Genomic DNA, 20,865 nt, shown 5'->3' on the forward strand with positions numbered 1-20,865 from the left:
AGTTTCTACACGGTGCAACTGATTTTTAATGTGAAACTGAGCGAACAGTCACACCACCAGAAATGTCTCTTGGCTATTCACGGCTGGAAACCTGCCAAGCGGAGGGGATGCTTTGAAACAAAGCCAGCAAGAAAGACGGACAGACAGACAGACAGACAGACAGACAGACAGACAGACAGACAGAACGGAAGCTCACACCCAAAAATAGGTAACAATGATAAAATAATAAGAATTGCCATGTACAATAGGCATACAATTTACAATTAACAATAAACCAGAAAATAATCCTAAAAACAAACAATATAAAATGTGAAACCTACAATAAAACTAATAATGAACAATAAAAATAAACAGACACATCTGACAATTAATAAAAAGATTTAAAAAAAAAAAGGAGAATAATTAACACATTCATATAGTTGGTAAATCCCCTCATCAAGGATGGGAAGCAGGAACATTGAACTTGTTTTTTATTTCTTAAGACAATGGACAATGCTTCTGAGGAAACCCACAGGAATTCCTGACCTCCTGGCCTCACAGCTCTCCAAAATTGGACTCCTCCACGGGCCAGAGGAGGAGGAGGAAGAGGAGGAGGATCCGGAGAAGGAGAGGAGGAGCTTCTCAGATGGGTCCTGCAGTATATCTGAAGCACTGCCTCGCCTCGTCTGTCCACCCACCTGAGAGACCCGTGTCTACGCTCTAACGGCACCCAGACAAGGTAAGGGAATTCTCCTGTGTTAATATTTAAACCGCTGTACCTACCTTTTACATGCCTTGATGCAGTGGTGGGTTATTGTAAATTATTTCTATTATTATTATAATCATCAGGATATGCATGAGATAAGATGAGAAACAGTTGTTCATTATGAAGTATTATATCTCTGGTATATCAGGACTCTGGACATGACAAGTACTTTTACTTTTAATACTCAAGGTGCATTTAAGAGTCAGGAGCTATATGCTTATACTAAAGTAGAAATGTCAATGTGGCCCTTTCACTAGAGTGATTTTGAGTCAGGGTATTTGTACTTTTTCCACCTCTGCGTCTATGTGTTACAGTGAGTACTGAGGTGTGTAAATCACACTTTTGTTGACCCCATGAGTGCAACCGTGACAAACTGGTTTAAATCTTTCTGGTTTAAAAAAAAAAAAAAGTTCTTAACAGCGGCCAGAGGTGTAGAAATAACATTACAGCATTACGCCATTTCCTGCAGTATCCTGCATGGTGCGCCTCCTCCCTCCTGATAAAAAGGGAACGTAAACATTCCTGACTGATCACCTCTACCCGCCGCTGTCCAAACAGTGTCGCTATGTTTTTGTCAGACCACATCGAGTCACGACAAGTCGGTTGTGACTGACTTGTCGGTGCCTGGGTCAGTGGGAAAGCTGAAAAGCTTTGAAAAACAAAAAAAAAAAAGAATGAATTCCACAGGGGCTTTGGGGTGGGTTGATGGTTGATGGGCGTTGGTCAGTGTTAGGTAACGGTCAACAGGACACTCTGTTGCCTCGTCCTCTTGTTTTATCGCTCTGAGGAAAATAGAGCAGAGGGTAATGTCGATGCACTGTAGTTCAATTCAAACGTAGAGGGAGAAGAGAGAGAGTGATATGGCGTGAAACTCTTGTTTCATTCACAGGATCTGGAACACCATATAACCTTCTCTCCATATGTATTGTTTTTGTGAGCTTTTTTTTTGTAATGCTTTTTAGTTAGAACCCTCCGGCTGTTCTAACTTTGGAATACGTTACATAATGTATATACAGTACTTGGAATCATTTAAAAGTTAAACGAGGTGTTAAGGTTATGAATCTTGTAAACAAAGGCCAGGTTGCAGCACATGAACATATTTTTAAAGTCAGTGGTGGAGAAAATACCTCACATCCTCCATACTTAAATACTATAGAAGTGGATATAGAAACAGGTAATAAGTTAATGTCCACCATGAAATGATTTATGCACGTAAATGTATTACAGTGCTTAAAGTACTTTATATAAAATGTAGTCAAGTATCAAAAGTAAAAGCATTTATTTAATACAAACAACAACAGAATAGTACTTGCAAGGTTTCAAAAAGTGTACTTGCATAAAAAGTAAAAGTATAATATTGACAATTTTGGAAAGGAAGGAAAATTAAGGAAACATTTTAAAAATATTTTAATTTTTTGTTTGGCAATATGATCCTCCTTTAGCACGACTGAAGTTATTACATTACATTGGCCACACAATGAAATGCAAATATAGGCATCAACATTATGGTTTCAAGTCCTGTGTTTCAAGATTAAATAGACTAAAACATGCATTCAAAGCAGATGATAAAACAGTTTATTTTGGCAGTTAATAAACAGTGAATATGCCATAGTTAGGAATACTGTATAAGCACCATGCATACACACAAAAATCAAATAAAAAGGTTCACTTCCATCTAGTTCCATTGTAAGAAGTTACATGGGCTCCCCAAAAAAAGAGTAAAAAAGTAAAAATACAGGCATACAGACCATAGCAAACAAAACAAGAAAAAGCAGAAAGTATGGCCGGACATTAAAATTACAGCTATTACAGGAAACACTCAATCACATTTCCAGCTTTGGTTCAGTCTTGCGATACAGAACATGTCTCACATGCATGCAACATAGAGCTGCATTCAACTCCTGCTCAGCACCTTTCTGTATCAAATGAATTTGCCTTTATTTGATAATCACACTCACAGAGTGTAATAAATGTAAAGTAACCGGTCAATTCCTTTGAACGTTCGATAATTTACAAAGCAAGTCGTAATCTCCCACAGGACACTGAGCAGCTACTGTTCAAATAAAAAGGTGTTTTGCATCCACTGGTGTGGTGATGTCAACTTTGTGTCTAATCTGAAGATATTGAGATATTTTGACTTGTTGCTGGGTGTCGTCATAAAGCTCCTGCTGTGACTGTAGTGTAAATGCAAACTGGATGGTGTTAAATTGTTTGCAAAGCAAAGAATGTTGGTGTACAACTTTACCCAGTGAAACAACAGATCAGCGCTATAGTTAACGGCCTGACACAAAGACATTCTTGCACGAGAATGCCAAACTGATTTCCATCTCGTCAGGATGGCTTGTCAGGACGAAATGCCCTGACAAGCCTTTCACAGACCTTCATGCATAATTACAGCTTGTAATTATGCAGAAATTGCTGATACAGAGCTTTTATGTTTATTGCTAAAGTTTGATTTATTTTAATTGATTGTCTATTTTTACATTTATTTTTTGTTGTTTATTGGTAATGTTTGTTTATTATATAGAACAATTTTTGTATTTTTTTGTTGTTTGTGTATGGCATATATTATGATTATTATGATTATGATTATTATTATTATTATTATTATTATTCCCTATTATTTTGATGTGAGCTGCAGTAACCCTGCAGGTTTTATCCCAGGATGAATGGACCGTCTCTAATCGTCGGCCTTATCTTCTTGACTCGGCTAAATTCTATAGTAAAGCATTAACACAGAAGCATGATTGTGGACTGCATTTTTTGTTTTATTTTATGTGGACTGCTCCACACCCTGTAAATGATTACGTTCACTCTGGCTCCACTCCCACATGGGGCTGGGTCCTGGAGGGGTGTGGTTGGGGGGTGTGGGTGGGGGGTACGGGGGAGTGCTCCTTTACTGGCCTGAAGCAGTGGAAACACTCCCTACACATAAAGTATGTTTGGCAGCCCCTTTTATGCAGTTTGCAGCTCAGTCCATTTCCCAATAATAATTAGAGAGGTGGAAAAAATTTTAGGAAATAAAAGGTTTACACGAGTAGAATAACACTTACTTGCAAAATATTGTACTTGAAAACAAGTTTAAAAAGTGTCATTGCTGACAGTAATAGTGCCACTCAATAGACGTTTTCACATCGCCAATTTTCATAGTTCTCAGAACTTTTGGAGGAACAGGTCCTTTTTTTGTTTCTGCACTGCAGGAACTAGGAACAGTTGTAGTTATTAGAATGACACCTTTGAGAAACCTTGTTAGCGCCTACTGCAGGGCAGGGACTAACCGGCACAAGAGGAACCTTCAGTGATGTAAGTGCACGGTGATCGGTCCCGACGTAACTCCACGGCACGGTGCACTGAAGACAGTCTGCCCGGTCGAGTCGCATTGTTCTGGGTGGGGACCAGCCCATGTACACTCAGCTGTAAAAAAAAAAAAAATAACCAATAAAAATAAAAAACAAATATGAACAGTATTTTTATTGTAGATGTATTTCATTTATTTTATTTACCGACGTTTATTGAATGAATGAATGTGTGTGCCCTATAATCCTAACAAAAGTGGAACTAACTTTTAAATTAGGCCTCATAGATCTAATATGAGTTGCTTATTTGTTTATTACTGGATTGTTTAATTCTCGCCTCAAATTTGTTCAGAAACAGATTTTAGTGTACTGATAAGGTGAAATCAGTAAGAGTTTACAGAGTAAATACCAATCAGAAGTCACACTAAAACCCTGTTGGATGATGTCACTTCAGCGTTCCTACTGGCGGTGCGAAAGCAAACAGAAAAAAAGCCCTTGACGGTATCTAGTTCTTGGAGGACCTCGCCAGGTCCTAGTTTCCATCAGGGAGTCCCCACAACTGTTTGGTGCGAAAATGTCTAACGAAAGTTTCAGAACATCAGTATTAAATTTAAGTTTCAGTGTGTATTATTAATATTTAGTTATGAATCTAACTACAGAATTTGAACTCTTACAAACTTTACTCAAAGTAATCAGTGGAAGATTTTTCTTGCTTGTGAATGTCTCCCAGGCACCGTAAGAACCAGAAACTTGTATGAGTTTTAGCATCTTGAAGTTCCAGTTTCATAGGGGCCTTGGCTTGCCAAAGCAAATAGTGGAGATAGGAACAACAATCGAAGAAAGTGTTAACAACTGTTTAACATGTAGAGAGGGTGCAGTGCAGGATTGGCTAGATAGCACAAGTAAGAAGTAGTTCTTCTCCTACCTTGATGAATTGTGAGTAGCAGTTACGAAAGTACAAGTTACTTTTAGTAAAATCTGCTTTAAATATTCTAAAAATTGAAAACTACACCAACACATTTACTATTTCAGAGCTCAGGGAAGTGGCTCCATGTGTAAAACACAGACAAACACATTGGTGCATCAGTCAAACTGGTGACACTGGGAAAACAGTCGTCCAAATCACAGGTTTGGAGGTTGTGGTTTTACTTTTTGTGGTGTCATAATCAGGGCCGGATATCGCATGTCAATACATTTATAGTATCAGTAGAATTGCATCCACTGTATCTTGTGTTGGCATTTAATACCAAAGTTTGATGACTTTATGATTTCGAGCCTCTGGTTTATCAAAGTACTGACATCCACAGTGATACTGTGATCTGATACTTCCAAGTATAACGTGCATTGATTTAGAATGATGATTAAACTAATGACCAAAACGAAGTTTGAGGTGTCGCTATTATATGATGATATGATTGAGACAGGCCATGGTATATTTATTGATAGCTAAGATAAAAGAATACAACTTTCGATGTAAGCAGTAAGCAGAATTTAAGTACATTTCTAGCTGCCAGAATAACAATCTGAGTTTTCTCTTCTCTTTGTTGACACAGGTTTTTCTGTCAAAATGGACGCCACCAATGAAGATATTCACATGAAGCTAAATGGCTACAAAGAGCATTTTGGCCCCGTGGCAGGTATTTTTCAAGAGAAAACAAAGGAGAGGAAAACCATTTATCAAGCCATGAAAATGCGTCTTCTCAAGCCGGGAACAGCATTAGCTCTGCTTGAAGCTCAAGCTGCCACTGGAGGTGTCATCGACCCAGTCCACAACCTAAGATTTACTGTGGAGGACGCCATCAAGGAGGGAATCGTTGGTCCTGAGATGAAAGAGAAACTCCTGGCAGCTGGCAGAGCCGTCTGTGGTTATGTTGATCCCTACACCAACCAAACCATCTCTGTATTCCAGGCAATACAAAAAGATTTAGTTCCAAAGGACCATGGACTGAGGCTGCTGGAAGCACAGATATCCACACAAGGTATTTTCGACCCCGTTGAGGGGAAATGCATATCACTGGAGTCAGCAATTAAGAAGGGTTATTATGAGAAAGGCTTGCTCAGCGACCAGATGGAGGAGCTTAGAGTTTTCTACAATCCAAACTCACAAGAAAATCTCAACTACCGTCATATGCTGGAAAACTGTTTGAAGGATCCGGATACAGGCCTGCTGCTTCTTCCAGTCTCCATTGCCTTCAAAGGCCTGCGCAGAGGAATTTCCTCCTCTGAGCTCCTGGAGTCAAAAGTAATTGACAAAGAAACATATGACAGCTTGCAGATAGGGAAGACAACGACACAGGATGTAATGCTCATGGAGTCGGTGAAAGAATACTTGGAGGGGAAAGGCAGCATCGCTGGCGTAGCAATACTCTCAACTAATGAGAGAATGAGCATCTTTGAAGCAAAGAAGAAAGGCATATTGATGCCAGGAACCGCACTGGTTCTGTTGGAAGCACAAGCTGCCACTGGATTCATCATTGATCCTATTAAAAACAAGAAATACAGTGTAGAAGAAGCTATCAAAAACAAACTTGTTGGCCCAGAGTATTGTGCAAAGCTACTTTCCGCTGAGCGGGCAGTAACTGGGTACAAAGACCCCTACACAGATGAAACCATCTCCCTTTTTCAAGCACTGTCAAAAGATCTTATTGTAAAGGAACATGGGATCCGCTTACTGGAAGCTCAAATCGCCACAGGAGGAATAATTGACCCCATCAACAGTCACAGAGTTCCTGTGGAGGTGGCCTACCAGAGAAGGTACCTAACTGAAGACATGAATGCCATACTAGAGGACTGTGGAGATGACACCAAAGGCTTTTTTGACCCAAACACTAAAGACAATCTAACCTATCTTGAGCTGATGGAAAGATGTGTCATTGACCCAGCAACAGGACTCTGCCTGCTCCCTCTCTTTGAAAAGTCAGATGGATTGAATTCCAGTTTTATCGACTTCCACACCAAAATGGCTTTCAAGGAAGTGAAGGTGGAAGTAACATGTGGGAAATACATGGGGATGACAGTGTCTCTGTGGGAACTGCTGATGTCAGAGTATTTTGATGAAAACCAGAGGCAAGAAATCATTAACAAGTATAAACAGGGGAAGCTCACAATCAAGATGATCATTACAACAGTCCTGGAAGTCATAGATAATTGTGTGAAAACATCCGAGGTAATCTTTGAAGGAATCAGAGAAACCGTCACAGGAAAACAGTTGGTAGAGGCTGATATCATCAGTGAGGAGGTTCTGGAGCAGCTTGAGAAGGGAAAGAAGACAGTGAAGGAAATTACAGAAGATGAAAATGTAAACATGTATCTACAGGGAAAAGATAGCATTGCAGGTATTCTGCTTCCTGATTCTCAGATCATAACCATCTACCAGGCCAAACAGAAGGGAAAGCTTATGCCAGGAACTGCATTGATTTTACTTGAAGCCCAGGCAGCAACAGGGTTCATTATTGACCCTATTGGAAACAGACAGTTTTCAGTAGATGAGGCAGTTAAGGCCAAGATTATTGGCCCGGAGGTCCATCAAAAGTTACAATCAGCAGAGAGAGCAGTGACTGGTTACAAAGATCCAAATGATGGAAAAATAATCTCCTTGTTCCAAGCCATGCAAAAGAATCTCATCGTACGCGACCATGGAATCCGTCTGCTGGAGGCACAGATTGCTACTGGAGGAATCATTGACCCTGTAAACAGTCTTCGTATCCCTGTCCATGTGGCCTATAAGAGGGGGTACTTTAATGAGGAAATGAATCAGATCCTGATTGATCCAACTGATGATACTAAAGGGTTCTTTGACCCCAATACTCACGAGAACCTGACTTACCTGCAGCTCATGGAAAGATGTGTCACTGATCCAAGTACAGGCCTGTGTCTCCTTCCACTTAAAGGAAAAATAAACAAAATAAACATCGATGATAACATTAGGGAAACCTTTACAGCCACTGTCACTGTTAAGTATGGCAGATTCAGTGGGAGGCACACAACCCTCTGGGACCTTATCAATTCAGAATATCTTTCTGAGGGCAAAAGGCAAGATTTGTTCAAGCTTTATAAGTCACGAAAAATCACACTGGAACAACTCATTGTCACAATTTTGGAGATTGTTGAAAGAAAAGAAATAAAGCAGCAAGCGGAACTGAATTTTGAGGGACTCAGAGGAGAAGTATCTGTCGTAGATCTTCTGAGACTAGAAATTGTGGATAAGACAACATACAATAGTTTGATAGATGGGAAACTGACAGGCAATGATGTGATGGAGATGGATAGTGTGAGAACCTACCTACAAGGAAAAAGCTGTGTAGCTGGTGTGATACTCCAACCCTCTGAACAGAAACTAAGCATCTATGAAGCGCAACAAAAGGGCATTATAACACCTGGTACTGCCCTTTGTCTTTTAGAGGCTCAGGCAGCCACAGGGTTCATTGTGGATCCTACAAAGAACAAAAGATTATCTGTGGAACAGGCTTTAAAAGAGAAGGTAATTGGTCCACAGATGTACGAAAAGCTCCTGTCTGCGGAGAAGGCTGTCACAGGTTACAAAGATCCATACACTGACAAAAAGATCTCTCTCTTTCAAGCATTAAAAAAAGATTTGATTGTAAAGGAGCATGCCATCCGTTTGCTTGAGGCCCAGATCGCAACAGGTGGCATCATTGACCCCCTGAAGCGCCTCCACCTACCCCTCCAGGTTGCATACAGGGAGGGATATTTTGATGCTGGACTTAATCAGATTCTGTCAGACTCCAGTGATGACACCAAGGGTTTCTTTGACCCAAAGACCCAAGAAAACCTGACATACATGGAAATGTTAGGAAAATGTGTAAAAGATCCAGAAACTGGCCTGTTTCTACTGCCACTGAATGACAAAGTCAAAGTTACCGGGACAATGAAAGTGAAAATCTATACAGACTCAGAAATAAAGCAAGAGTTTGAAAAGACAGCTGTGCCAATATCAGTGGGCCTTTACTCTGGAAAATCTGTTCCTCTTTGGGACTTAATCCATTCTGGATATTTCACAGATGATCAGCGACTTGAATTAATAGAAAAATACAGGACAAGCAAAATAACCGTAGAAAACATAATAACGATGGTGATTTGCACAATTACAAAACTGGAACAGACTGAAACCCACAAGACCATAATGGGCTTGAGAAAACCCATCTCTGCAAAACAGCTGCTGGATTCAGACATCATTGAAGCAAACACATTTCAGGATATAGAGGAAGGGAAAGTTACTCTAGAAGATGTGACTAAACAAGAATGTGTGCAAAAATACTTGGATGGAACTGGAGCCATTGCCGGAATTATTATTTATCCAACCAAGAAAATAATGAGCATCTATGAAGCAAAAGCCCAAAACTTGTTGACACCTGGCGCTGCACTTGTGTTACTTGAGGCTCAGGCTGCAACAGGATTTGTCATCGACCCAGTCAAAGCCAAATTCTATACTGCTGATGAAGCAGTAAGAGCAAAATTAATTGGTGGAGATGTACATGAGAAACTGCTGTCAGCTGAGCAAGCTGTTACAGGCTATGTGGATCCATACACAAATGCAACAATATCTCTGTTTGAAGCAATGGGTAAAGATCTGATTGAGAAAAGCCATGGCATTCGTCTACTTGAAGCACAGATTGCAACGGGGGGGCTTATTGATCCTGTTCAAAGTCACAGGATTCCTATTCATGTTGCCATGAAAAAGGGATATTTTGATGAGGAAATGAACAAAATGTTATCTGACACCAGTGATGACACAAAGGGTTTCTTTGATCCAAACACAAAAGAATGTCTCACCTATGTACAGTTGAAAGAGAGATGCGAAAAAGACCCTCTGACAGGTCTTCTTCTTCTACCCCTTTACGAAGAAGGATCACGCGTCTTTTATACTGATAAGCAAACCGAGCTTTGTTTCAAGAACTATGAAGTCAGCATGAATGCAGGACGATTTCAAGGAAACCCGATCACTCTGTGGGAGGTATTGCTCTCTGAATATATTTCAGAACAAAAGAGGAATCAACTTCTTCAGCAATACAAGACAGGGGTTATGAAAATAGAGGAAATCATTGAAATACTCACTGTAATAATTACAGAGGTGGCATCCAAAGAAAAGAAATTTAAAGGTCTAAGGAAGCAGGTCTCAGCAAGTGAATTGTATGAGTCAAAAATCATCTCAAAAGAGCTCTTCACAAAGATTATACAAGGAGAAGTTACTGAAGAGAATGTTAGCAAAATGGAATCCATTCAGAAGTACCTTGGAGCCACCAACTGTATATCAGGTGTAAGGGTTGAATCATCAAAAAAGGTTATGAGCATTTATGAGGCAAAGTCCAGGGGAATTTTGACCCCCGGCACCTCTCTCGTTCTGCTTGAGGCCCAAGCTGCCACTGGCTTCATCATAGATCCAGTGAACAACAAAAAACTGTCAGTAGAAGAAGCTGCAGCTCAAGGTGTGGTTGGATGTGAATGGAAAAAAAAATTACTTTCAGCAGAAAGAGCAGTGACAGGATACAAGGATCCTTACACAGGAGACACCATTTCATTATTCCAGGCCTTGAAAAAGGATCTCATTGTTAAGGACCATGGAATTCGCCTCCTTGAGGCTCAAATTGCCACAGGAGGCATCATTGACCCTGTGCACAGCCACCGAGTGCCTGTACAAGTTGCATACCAAAGAGGGTACTTTGATGAGGAAATGAATCAGATTCTCTCTGACCCTGATGATGACACCAAGGGCTTTTTTGACCCCAACACTCAAGAGAACCTCACCTATCTCCAGCTAGTGGAGCGCTGTGTCAGAGATCCAATCACAGGCCTAAGCCTGCTGGTCATTGTAAAGAAGGGAGAGTTTTACTTCTTTGTTGATGAGGCAACAAAACTCCTTCTGAAGTCTACAGTGACAACCAGAGCAGGTGGAAAATACCAAGGACATACTGTGTCACTGTGGGATCTGCTGTATTCTAAATACATCACTGAGGAGAAGAGGAGAGAGCTTGTGCAACAGCACAAATCTGGAGCTATTACTCTTGATCGCTTCTTGGAGATCATACTAACAATCATTCAGCAGCAGACCACAACGACCACAACCTCTTCAATTGTAACATGCGAACCACCAGAAACAAAATCAGTGAGCAACATCACAAAAACCACCATCACTACTACCACAACTACCAACACAAGTAACAGTTTCCATGGAATAAGGAAGGATGTCACCGCAGATGAGCTGCTGGAATCCAAGATCATTAATGAGGACCTCTATAAAGATCTCAATGCTGGAAAAATCACTGTGACAGAAGTGAGTGAGATGGACTCTGTGCGCAAGTACTTAGAGGGAACCAACAGCATTGCAGGGGTGTACCTGCAGTCTACCAAAGAAACCATGAGCATCTACCAGGCCAAGTCCAAAGGCCTTTTAACCCCTGGAACATCTTTGGTTCTGCTAGAGGCCCAAGCTGCCACTGGCTTCGTCATAGATCCAGTGTACAACAAAAAACTGTCAGTAGAAGACGCTGCAGCTCAAGGTGTGGTTGGTCTTGAGTGGAAAAACAAACTACTATCAGCTGAAAGAGCTGTGACAGGATATAAGGATCCTTACACAGGAAACACCATTTCATTATTCCAGGCCTTGAAAAAGGATCTTATTGTCAAGGACCATGGAATTCGCCTCCTTGAGGCTCAAATTGCCACAGGAGGCATCATTGACCCTGTGCACAGCCACCGAGTGCCTGTAGAAGTTGCATACCAAAGAGGGTACTTTGATGAGGAAATGAATCAGATTCTCTCTGACCCTGATGATGACACCAAGGGCTTTTTTGACCCCAACACTCAAGAGAACCTCACCTATCTCCAGCTAGTGGAGCGCTGTGTCAGAGATCCAATCACAGGCCTAAGCCTGCTGGTCATTGTAAAGAAGGGAGAGTTTTACTTCTTTGTTGATGAGGCAACAAAACTCCTTCTGAAGTCTACAGTGACAACCAGAGCAGGTGGAAAATACCAAGGACATACTGTGTCACTGTGGGATCTGCTGTATTCTAAATACATCACTGAGGAGAAGAGGAGAGCGCTTGTGCAACAGCACAAATCTGGAGCTATTACTATTGATCGCTTCTTGGAGATCATACTAACAATCATTCAGCAGCAGACCACAACGACCACAACCTCTTCAATTGTAACATGCGAACCACCAGAAACAAAATCAGTGAGCAACATCACAAACACCACCATCACTACTACCACAACTACCAACACAAGTAACAGTTTCCATGGAATAAGGAAGGATGTCACAGCAGATGAGCTGCTGGAATCCAAGATCATTAATGAGGACCTCTATAAAGATCTTAATGCTGGAAAAATCACTGTGACAGAAGTGAGTGAGATGGACTCTGTGCGCAAGTACTTAGAGGGAACCAACAGCATTGCAGGGGTGTACCTGCAGTCTACCAAAGAAACCATGAGCATCTACCAGGCCAAGTCCAAAGGCCTTTTAACCCCTGGAACATCTTTGGTTCTGCTAGAGGCCCAAGCTGCCACTGGCTTCGTCATAGATCCAGTGTACAACAAAAAACTGTCAGTAGAAGACGCTGCAGCTCAAGGTGTGGTTGGTCTTGAGTGGAAAAACAAACTACTATCAGCTGAAAGAGCTGTGACAGGATATAAGGATCCTTACACAGGAAACACCATTTCATTATTTCAGGCCTTGAAAAAGGATCTTATTGTCAAGGACCATGGAATTCGCCTCCTTGAGGCTCAAATTGCCACAGGAGGCATCATTGACCCTGTGCACAGCCACCGAGTGCCTGTAGAAGTTGCATACCAAAGAGGGTACTTTGATGAGGAAATGAATCAGATTCTCTCTGACCCTGATGATGACACCAAGGGCTTTTTTGACCCCAACACTCAAGAGAACCTCACCTATCTCCAGCTAGTGGAGCGCTGTGTCAGAGATCCAATCACAGGCCTAAGCCTGCTGGTCATTGTAAAGAAGGGAGAGTTTTACTTCTTTGTTGATGAGGCAACAAAACTCCTTCTGAAGTCTACAGTGACAACCAGAGCAGGTGGAAAATACCAAGGACATACTGTGTCACTGTGGGATCTGCTGTATTCTAAATACATCACTGAGGAGAAGAGGAGAGAGCTTGTGCAACAGCACAAATCTGGAGCTATTACTATTGATCGCTTCTTGGAGATCATACTAACAATCCTTCAGCAGCAGACCACAACGACCACAACCTCTTCAATTGTAACATGCAAACCACCAGAAACAAAATCAGTGAGCAACATCACAAACACCACCATCACTACTACCACAACTACCAACACAAGTAACAGTTTCCATGGAATAAGGAAGGATGTCACAGCAGATGAGCTGCTGGAATCCAAGATCATTAATGAGGACCTCTATAAAGATCTTAATGCTGGAAAAATCACTGTGACAGAAGTGAGTGAGATGGACTCTGTGCGCAAGTACTTAGAGGGAACCAACAGCATTGCAGGGGTGTACCTGCAGTCTACCAAAGAAACCATGAGCATCTACCAGGCCAAGTCCAAAGGCCTTTTAACCCCTGGAACATCTTTGGTTCTGCTAGAGGCCCAAGCTGCCACTGGCTTCGTCATAGATCCAGTGTACAACAAAAAACTGTCAGTAGAAGACGCTGCAACTCAAGGTGTGGTTGGTCTTGAGTGGAAAAACAAACTACTATCAGCTGAAAGAGCTGTGACAGGATATAAGGATCCTTACACAGGAAACACCATTTCATTATTCCAGGCCTTGAAAAAGGATCTTATTGTCAAGGACCATGGAATTCGCCTCCTTGAGGCTCAAATTGCCACAGGAGGCATCATTGACCCTGTGCACAGCCACCGAGTGCCTGTACAAGTTGCATACCAAAGAGGGTACTTTGATGAGGAAATGAATCAGATTCTCTCTGACCCTGATGATGACACCAAGGGCTTTTTTGACCCCAACACTCAAGAGAACCTCACCTATCTCCAGCTAGTGGAGCGCTGTGTCGGAGATCCAATCACAGGCCTAAGCCTGTTGGTCATTGTAAAGAAGGGAGAGTTTTACTTCTTTGTTGATGAGGCAACAAAACTCCTTCTGAAGTCTACAGTGACAACCAGAGCAGGTGGAAAATACCAAGGACATACTGTGTCACTGTGGGATCTGCTGTATTCTAAATACATCACTGAGGAGAAGAGGAGAGAGCTTGTGCAACAGCACAAATCTGGAGCTATTACTCTTGATCGCTTCTTGGAGATCATACTAACAATCATTCAACAGCAGACCACAACGACCACAACCTCTTCAATTGTAACATGCGAACCACCAGAAACAAAATCAGTGAGCAACATCACAAAAACCACCATCACTACTACCACAACTACCAACACAAGTAACAGTTTCCATGGAATAAGGAAGGATGTCACCGCAGATGAGCTGCTGGAATCCAAGATCATTAATGAGGACCTCTATAAAGATCTCAATGCTGGAAAAATCACTGTGACAGAAGTGAGTGAGATGGACTCTGTGCGCAAGTACTTAGAGGGAACCAACAGCATTGCAGGGGTGTACCTGCAGTCTACCAAAGAAACCATGAGCATCTACCAGGCCAAGTCCAAAGGCCTTTTAACCCCTGGAACATCTTTGGTTCTGCTAGAGGCCCAAGCTGCCACTGGCTTCGTCATAGATCCAGTGTACAACAAAAAACTGTCAGTAGAAGACGCTGCGGCTCAAGGTGTGGTTGGTCTTGAGTGGAAAAACAAACTACTATCAGCTGAAAGAGCTGTGACAGGATATAAGGATCCTTACACAGGAAACACCATTTCATTATTCCAGGCCTTGAAAAAGGATCTCATTGTCAAGGACCATGGAATTCGCCTCCTTGAGGCTCAAATTGCCACAGGGGGCATCATTGACCCTGTGCACAGCCACCGAGTGCCTGTAGAAGTTGCATACCAAAGAGGGTACTTTGATGAGGAAATGAATCAGATTCTCTCTGACCCTGATGATGACACCAAGGGCTTTTTTGACCCAAACACTCAAGAGAACCTCACCTATCTCCAGCTAGTGGAGCGCTGTGTCAGAGATCCAATCACAGGCCTAAGCCTGCTGGTCATTGTAAAGAAGGGAGAGTTTTACTTCTTTGTTGATGAGGCAACAAAACTCCTTCTGAAGTCTACAGTGACAACCAGAGCAGGTGGAAAATACCAAGGACATACTGTGTCACTGTGGGATCTGCTGTATTCTAAATACATCACTGAGGAGAAGAGGAGAGAGCTTGTGCAACAGCACAAATCTGGAGCTATTACTATTGATCGCTTCTTGGAGATCATACTAACAATCCTTCAGCAGCAGACCACAACGACCACAACCTCTTCAATTGTAACATGCAAACCACCAGAAACAAAATCAGTGAGCAACATCACAAACACCACCATCACTACTACCACAACTACCAACACAAGTAACAGTTTCCATGGAATAAGGAAGGATGTCACAGCAGATGAGCTGCTGGAATCCAAGATCATTAATGAGGACCTCTATAAAGATCTTAATGCTGGAAAAATCACTGTGACAGAAGTGAGTGAGATGGACTCTGTGCGCAAGTACTTAGAGGGAACCAACAGCATTGCAGGGGTGTACCTGCAGTCTACCAAAGAAACCATGAGCATCTACCAGGCCAAGTCCAAAGGCCTTTTAACCCCTGGAACATCTTTGGTTCTGCTAGAGGCCCAAGCTGCCACTGGCTTCGTCATAGATCCAGTGTACAACAAAAAACTGTCAGTAGAAGACGCTGCGGCTCAAGGTGTGGTTGGTCTTGAGTGGAAAAACAAACTACTATCAGCTGAAAGAGCTGTGACAGGATATAAGGATCCTTACACAGGAAACACCATTTCATTATTCCAGGCCTTGAAAAAGGATCTTATTGTCAAGGACCATGGAATTCGCCTCCTTGAGGCTCAAATTGCCACAGGAGGCATCATTGACCCTGTGCACAGCCACCGAGTGCCTGTACAAGTTGCATACCAAAGAGGGTACTTTGATGAGGAAATGAATCAGATTCTCTCTGACCCTGATGATGACACCAAGGGCTTTTTTGACCCCAACACTCAAGAGAACCTCACCTATCTCCAGCTAGTGGAGCGCTGTGTCGGAGATCCAATCACAGGCCTAAGCCTGTTGGTCATTGTAAAGAAGGGAGAGTTTTACTTCTTTGTTGATGAGGCAACAAAACTCCTTCTGAAGTCTACAGTGACAACCAGAGCAGGTGGAAAATACCAAGGACATACTGTGTCACTGTGGGATCTGCTGTATTCTAAATACATCACTGAGGAGAAGAGGAGAGAGCTTGTGCAACAGCACAAATCTGGAGCTATTACTCTTGATCGCTTCTTGGAGATCATACTAACAATCATTCAACAGCAGACCACAACGACCACAACCTCTTCAATTGTAACATGCGAACCACCAGAAACAAAATCAGTGAGCAACATCACAAAAACCACCATCACTACTACCACAACTACCAACACAAGTAACAGTTTCCATGGAATAAGGAAGGATGTCACCGCAGATGAGCTGCTGGAATCCAAGATCATTAATGAGGACCTCTATAAAGATCTCAATGCTGGAAAAATCACTGTGACAGAAGTGAGTGAGATGGACTCTGTGCGCAAGTACTTAGAGGGAACCAACAGCATTGCAGGGGTGTACCTGCAGTCTACCAAAGAAACCATGAGCATCTACCAGGCCAAGTCCAAAGGCCTTTTAACCCCTGGAACATCTTTGGTTCTGCTAGAGGCCCAAGCTGCCACTGGCTTCGTCATAGATCCAGTGTACAACAAAAAACTGTCAGTAGAAGACGCTGCGGCTCAAGGTGTGGTTGGTCTTGAGTGGAAAAACAAACTACTATCAGCTGAAAGAGCTGTGACAGGATATAAGGATCCTTACACAGGAAACACCATTTCATTATTCCAGGCCTTGAAAAAGGATCTCATTGTCAAGGACCATGGAATTCGCCTCCTTGAGGCTCAAATTGCCACAGGGGGCATCATTGACCCTGTGCACAGCCACCGAGTGCCTGTAGAAGTTGCATACCAAAGAGGGTACTTTGATGAGGAAATGAATCAGATTCTCTCTGACCCTGATGATGACACCAAGGGCTTTTTTGACCCAAACACTCAAGAGAACCTCACCTATCTCCAGCTAGTGGAGCGCTGTGTCAGAGATCCAATCACAGGCCTAAGCCTGCTGGTCATTGTAAAGAAGGGAGAGTTTTACTTCTTTGTTGATGAGGCAACAAAACTCCTTCTGAAGTCTACAGTGACAACCAGAGCAGGTGGAAAATACCAAGGACATACTGTGTCACTGTGGGATCTGCTGTATTCTAAATACATCACTGAGGAAAAGAGGAGAGAGCTTGTGCAACAGCACAAATCTGGAGCTATTACTCTTGATCGCTTCTTGGAGATCATACTAACAATCATTCAGCAGCAGACCACAACGACCACAACCTCTTCAATTGTAACATGCAAACCACCAGAAACAAAATCAGTGAGCAACATCACAAACACCACCATCACTACTACCACAACTACCAACACAAGTAACAGTTTCCATGGAATAAGGAAGGATGTCACAGCAGATGAGCTGCTGGAATCCAAGATCATTAATGAGGACCTCTATAAAGATCTTAATGCTGGAAAAATCACTGTGACAGAAGTGAGTGAGATGGACTCTGTGCGCAAGTACTTAGAGGGAACCAACAGCATTGCAGGGGTGTACCTGCAGTCTACCAAAGAAACCATGAGCATCTACCAGGCCAAGTCCAAAGGCCTTTTAACCCCTGGAACATCTTTGGTTCTGCTAGAGGCCCAAGCTGCCACTGGCTTCGTCATAGATCCAGTGTACAACAAAAAACTGTCAGTAGAAGACGCTGCAGCTCAAGGTGTGGTTGGTCTTGAGTGGAAAAACAAACTACTATCAGCTGAAAGAGCTGTGACAGGATATAAGGATCCTTACACAGGAAACACCATTTCATTATTCCAGGCCTTGAAAAAGGATCTCATTGTCAAGGACCATGGAATTCGCCTCCTTGAGGCTCAAATTGCCACAGGGGGCATCATTGACCCTGTGCACAGCCACCGAGTGCCTGTAGAAGTTGCATACCAAAGAGGGTACTTTGATGAGGAAATGAATCAGATTCTCTCTGACCCTGATGATGACACCAAGGGCTTTTTTGACCCAAACACTCAAGAGAACCTCACCTATCTCCAGCTAGTGGAGCGCTGTGTCAGAGATCCAATCACAGGCCTAAGCCTGCTGGTCATTGTAAAGAAGGGAGAGTTTTACTTCTTTGTTGATGAGGCAACAAAACTCCTTCTGAAGTCTACAGTGACAACCAGAGCAGGTGGAAAATACCAAGGACATACTGTGTCACTGTGGGATCTGCTGTATTCTAAATACATCACTGAGGAAAAGAGGAGAGAGCTTGTGCAACAGCACAAATCTGGAGCTATTACTCTTGATCGCTTCTTGGAGATCATACTAACAATCATTCAGCAGCAGACCACAACGACCACAACCTCTTCAATTGTAACATGCAAACCACCAGAAACAAAATCAGTGAGCAACATCACAAACACCACCATCACTACTACCACAACTACCAACACAAGTAACAGTTTCCATGGAATAAGGAAGGATGTCACAGCAGATGAGCTGCTGGAATCCAAGATCATTAATGAGGACCTCTATAAAGATCTTAATGCTGGAAAAATCACTGTGACAGAAGTGAGTGAGATGGACTCTGTGCGCAAGTACTTAGAGGGAACCAACAGCATTGCAGGGGTGTACCTGCAGTCTACCAAAGAAACCATGAGCATCTACCAGGCCAAGTCCAAAGGCCTTTTAACCCCTGGAACATCTTTGGTTCTGCTAGAGGCCCAAGCTGCCACTGGCTTCGTCATAGATCCAGTGTACAACAAAAAACTGTCAGTAGAAGACGCTGCAGCTCAAGGTGTGGTTGGTCTTGAGTGGAAAAACAAACTACTATCAGCTGAAAGAGCTGTGACAGGATATAAGGATCCTTACACAGGAAACACCATTTCATTATTCCAGGCCTTGAAAAAGGATCTCATTGTCAAGGACCATGGAATTCGCCTCCTTGAGGCTCAAATTGCCACAGGGGGCATCATTGACCCTGTGCACAGCCACCGAGTGCCTGTAGAAGTTGCATACCAAAGAGGGTACTTTGATGAGGAAATGAATCAGATTCTCTCTGACCCTGATGATGACACCAAGGGCTTTTTTGACCCAAACACTCAAGAGAACCTCACCTATCTCCAGCTAGTGGAGCGCTGTGTCAGAGATCCAATCACAGGCCTAAGCCTGCTGGTCATTGTAAAGAAGGGAGAGTTTTACTTCTTTGTTGATGAGGCAACAAAACTCCTTCTGAAGTCTACAGTGACAACCAGAGCAGGTGGAAAATACCAAGGACATACTGTGTCACTGTGGGATCTGCTGTATTCTAAATACATCACTGAGGAGAAGAGGAGAGAGCTTGTGCAACAGCACAAATCTGGAGCTATTACTATTGATCGCTTCTTGGAGATCATACTAACAATCATTCAACAGCAGACCACAACGACCACAACCTCTTCAATTGTAACATGCGAACCACCAGAAACAAAATCAGTGAGCAACATCACAAAAACCACCATCACTACTACCACAACTACCAACACAAGTAACAGTTTCCATGGAATAAGGAAGGATGTCACCGCAGATGAGCTGCTGGAATCCAAGATCATTAATGAGGACCTCTATAAAGATCTCAATGCTGGAAAAATCACTGTGACAGAAGTGAGTGAGATGGACTCTGTGCGCAAGTACTTAGAGGGAACCAACAGCATTGCAGGGGTGTACCTGCAGTCTACCAAAGAAACCATGAGCATCTACCAGGCCAAGTCCAAAGGCCTTTTAACCCCTGGAACATCTTTGGTTCTGCTCGAGGCCCAAGCTGCCACTGGCTTCGTCATAGATCCAGTGAACAACAAAAAACTGTCAGTAGAAGACGCTGCGGCTCAAGGTGTCGTTGGTCTTGAGTGGAAAAACAAACTACTATCAGCTGAAAGAGCTGTGACAGGATATAAGGATCCTTACACAGGAAACACCATTTCATTATTCCAGGCCTTGAAAAAGGATCTCATTGTCAAGGACCATGGAATTCGCCTCCTTGAGGCTCAAATTGCCACAGGAGGCATCATTGACCCTGTGCACAGCCACCGAGTGCCTGTACAAGTTGCTTACCAAAGAGGGTACTTTAATGAGGAAATGAATCAGATTCTCTCTGCTGATGATGATGACACCAAGGGCTTTTTTGACCCCAACACTCAAGAGAACCTCACCTATCTCAAGCTCATCGACAGGTGTGTTAGAGATCCAGTTACAGGTCTCAGTTTGCTCCCCTTGAATAAGGTTAGATAAAGATAAAACCTTTACAGACCCTGCCATTTAGGTTTTAGGTTTGTTACAAGTGACACATTGCAGTCACATTGTAGTATGTACATAATTCAATACGCAATCATTTCTAGCAACCTAAAACAACTTTTCAAAAATAATCATAAGTTTGCTATTTGAGTTTAGTCCATGTAGTAAATGTATTGAATGTAGCCCATGATCAGGCCTTTCAGCTCTAATCAAACTTTGTAAGTCAAGATGCATGGTAAATAAAACATATGAAATAAGTAATTTGTTTGTTTTTGTGAATGGATTTTAATATTTTTCAGAGGTTTGCATTTAAAGGTAAAATGTTTTCAACTGCAATC

General features: G+C 42.5%; 1 protein-coding gene across 1 annotated transcript; it reads left to right on the top strand.

Moving 5' to 3' along the window:
• Nucleotides 1-647: 647 nt before the first annotated feature.
• eppk1 (epiplakin 1) lies at nucleotides 648-20,788 on the top strand. The gene is made up of 2 exons (XM_080003966.1): nucleotides 648-718; nucleotides 5,595-20,788. The coding sequence occupies exon 2, from the start codon at nucleotides 5,609-5,611 to the stop codon at nucleotides 20,522-20,524; it is 14,916 nt and encodes a 4,971-aa protein (XP_079860092.1). The 5' UTR covers nucleotides 648-718; nucleotides 5,595-5,608; the 3' UTR covers nucleotides 20,525-20,788.
• The last annotated feature ends 77 nt before the right edge of the window (nucleotides 20,789-20,865 follow it).

The sequence above is a fragment of the Zeus faber genome, assembly GCF_960531495.2.
Source record: "Zeus faber genome assembly, chromosome: 1".
NCBI lineage: Eukaryota > Metazoa > Chordata > Actinopteri > Zeiformes > Zeidae > Zeus > Zeus faber.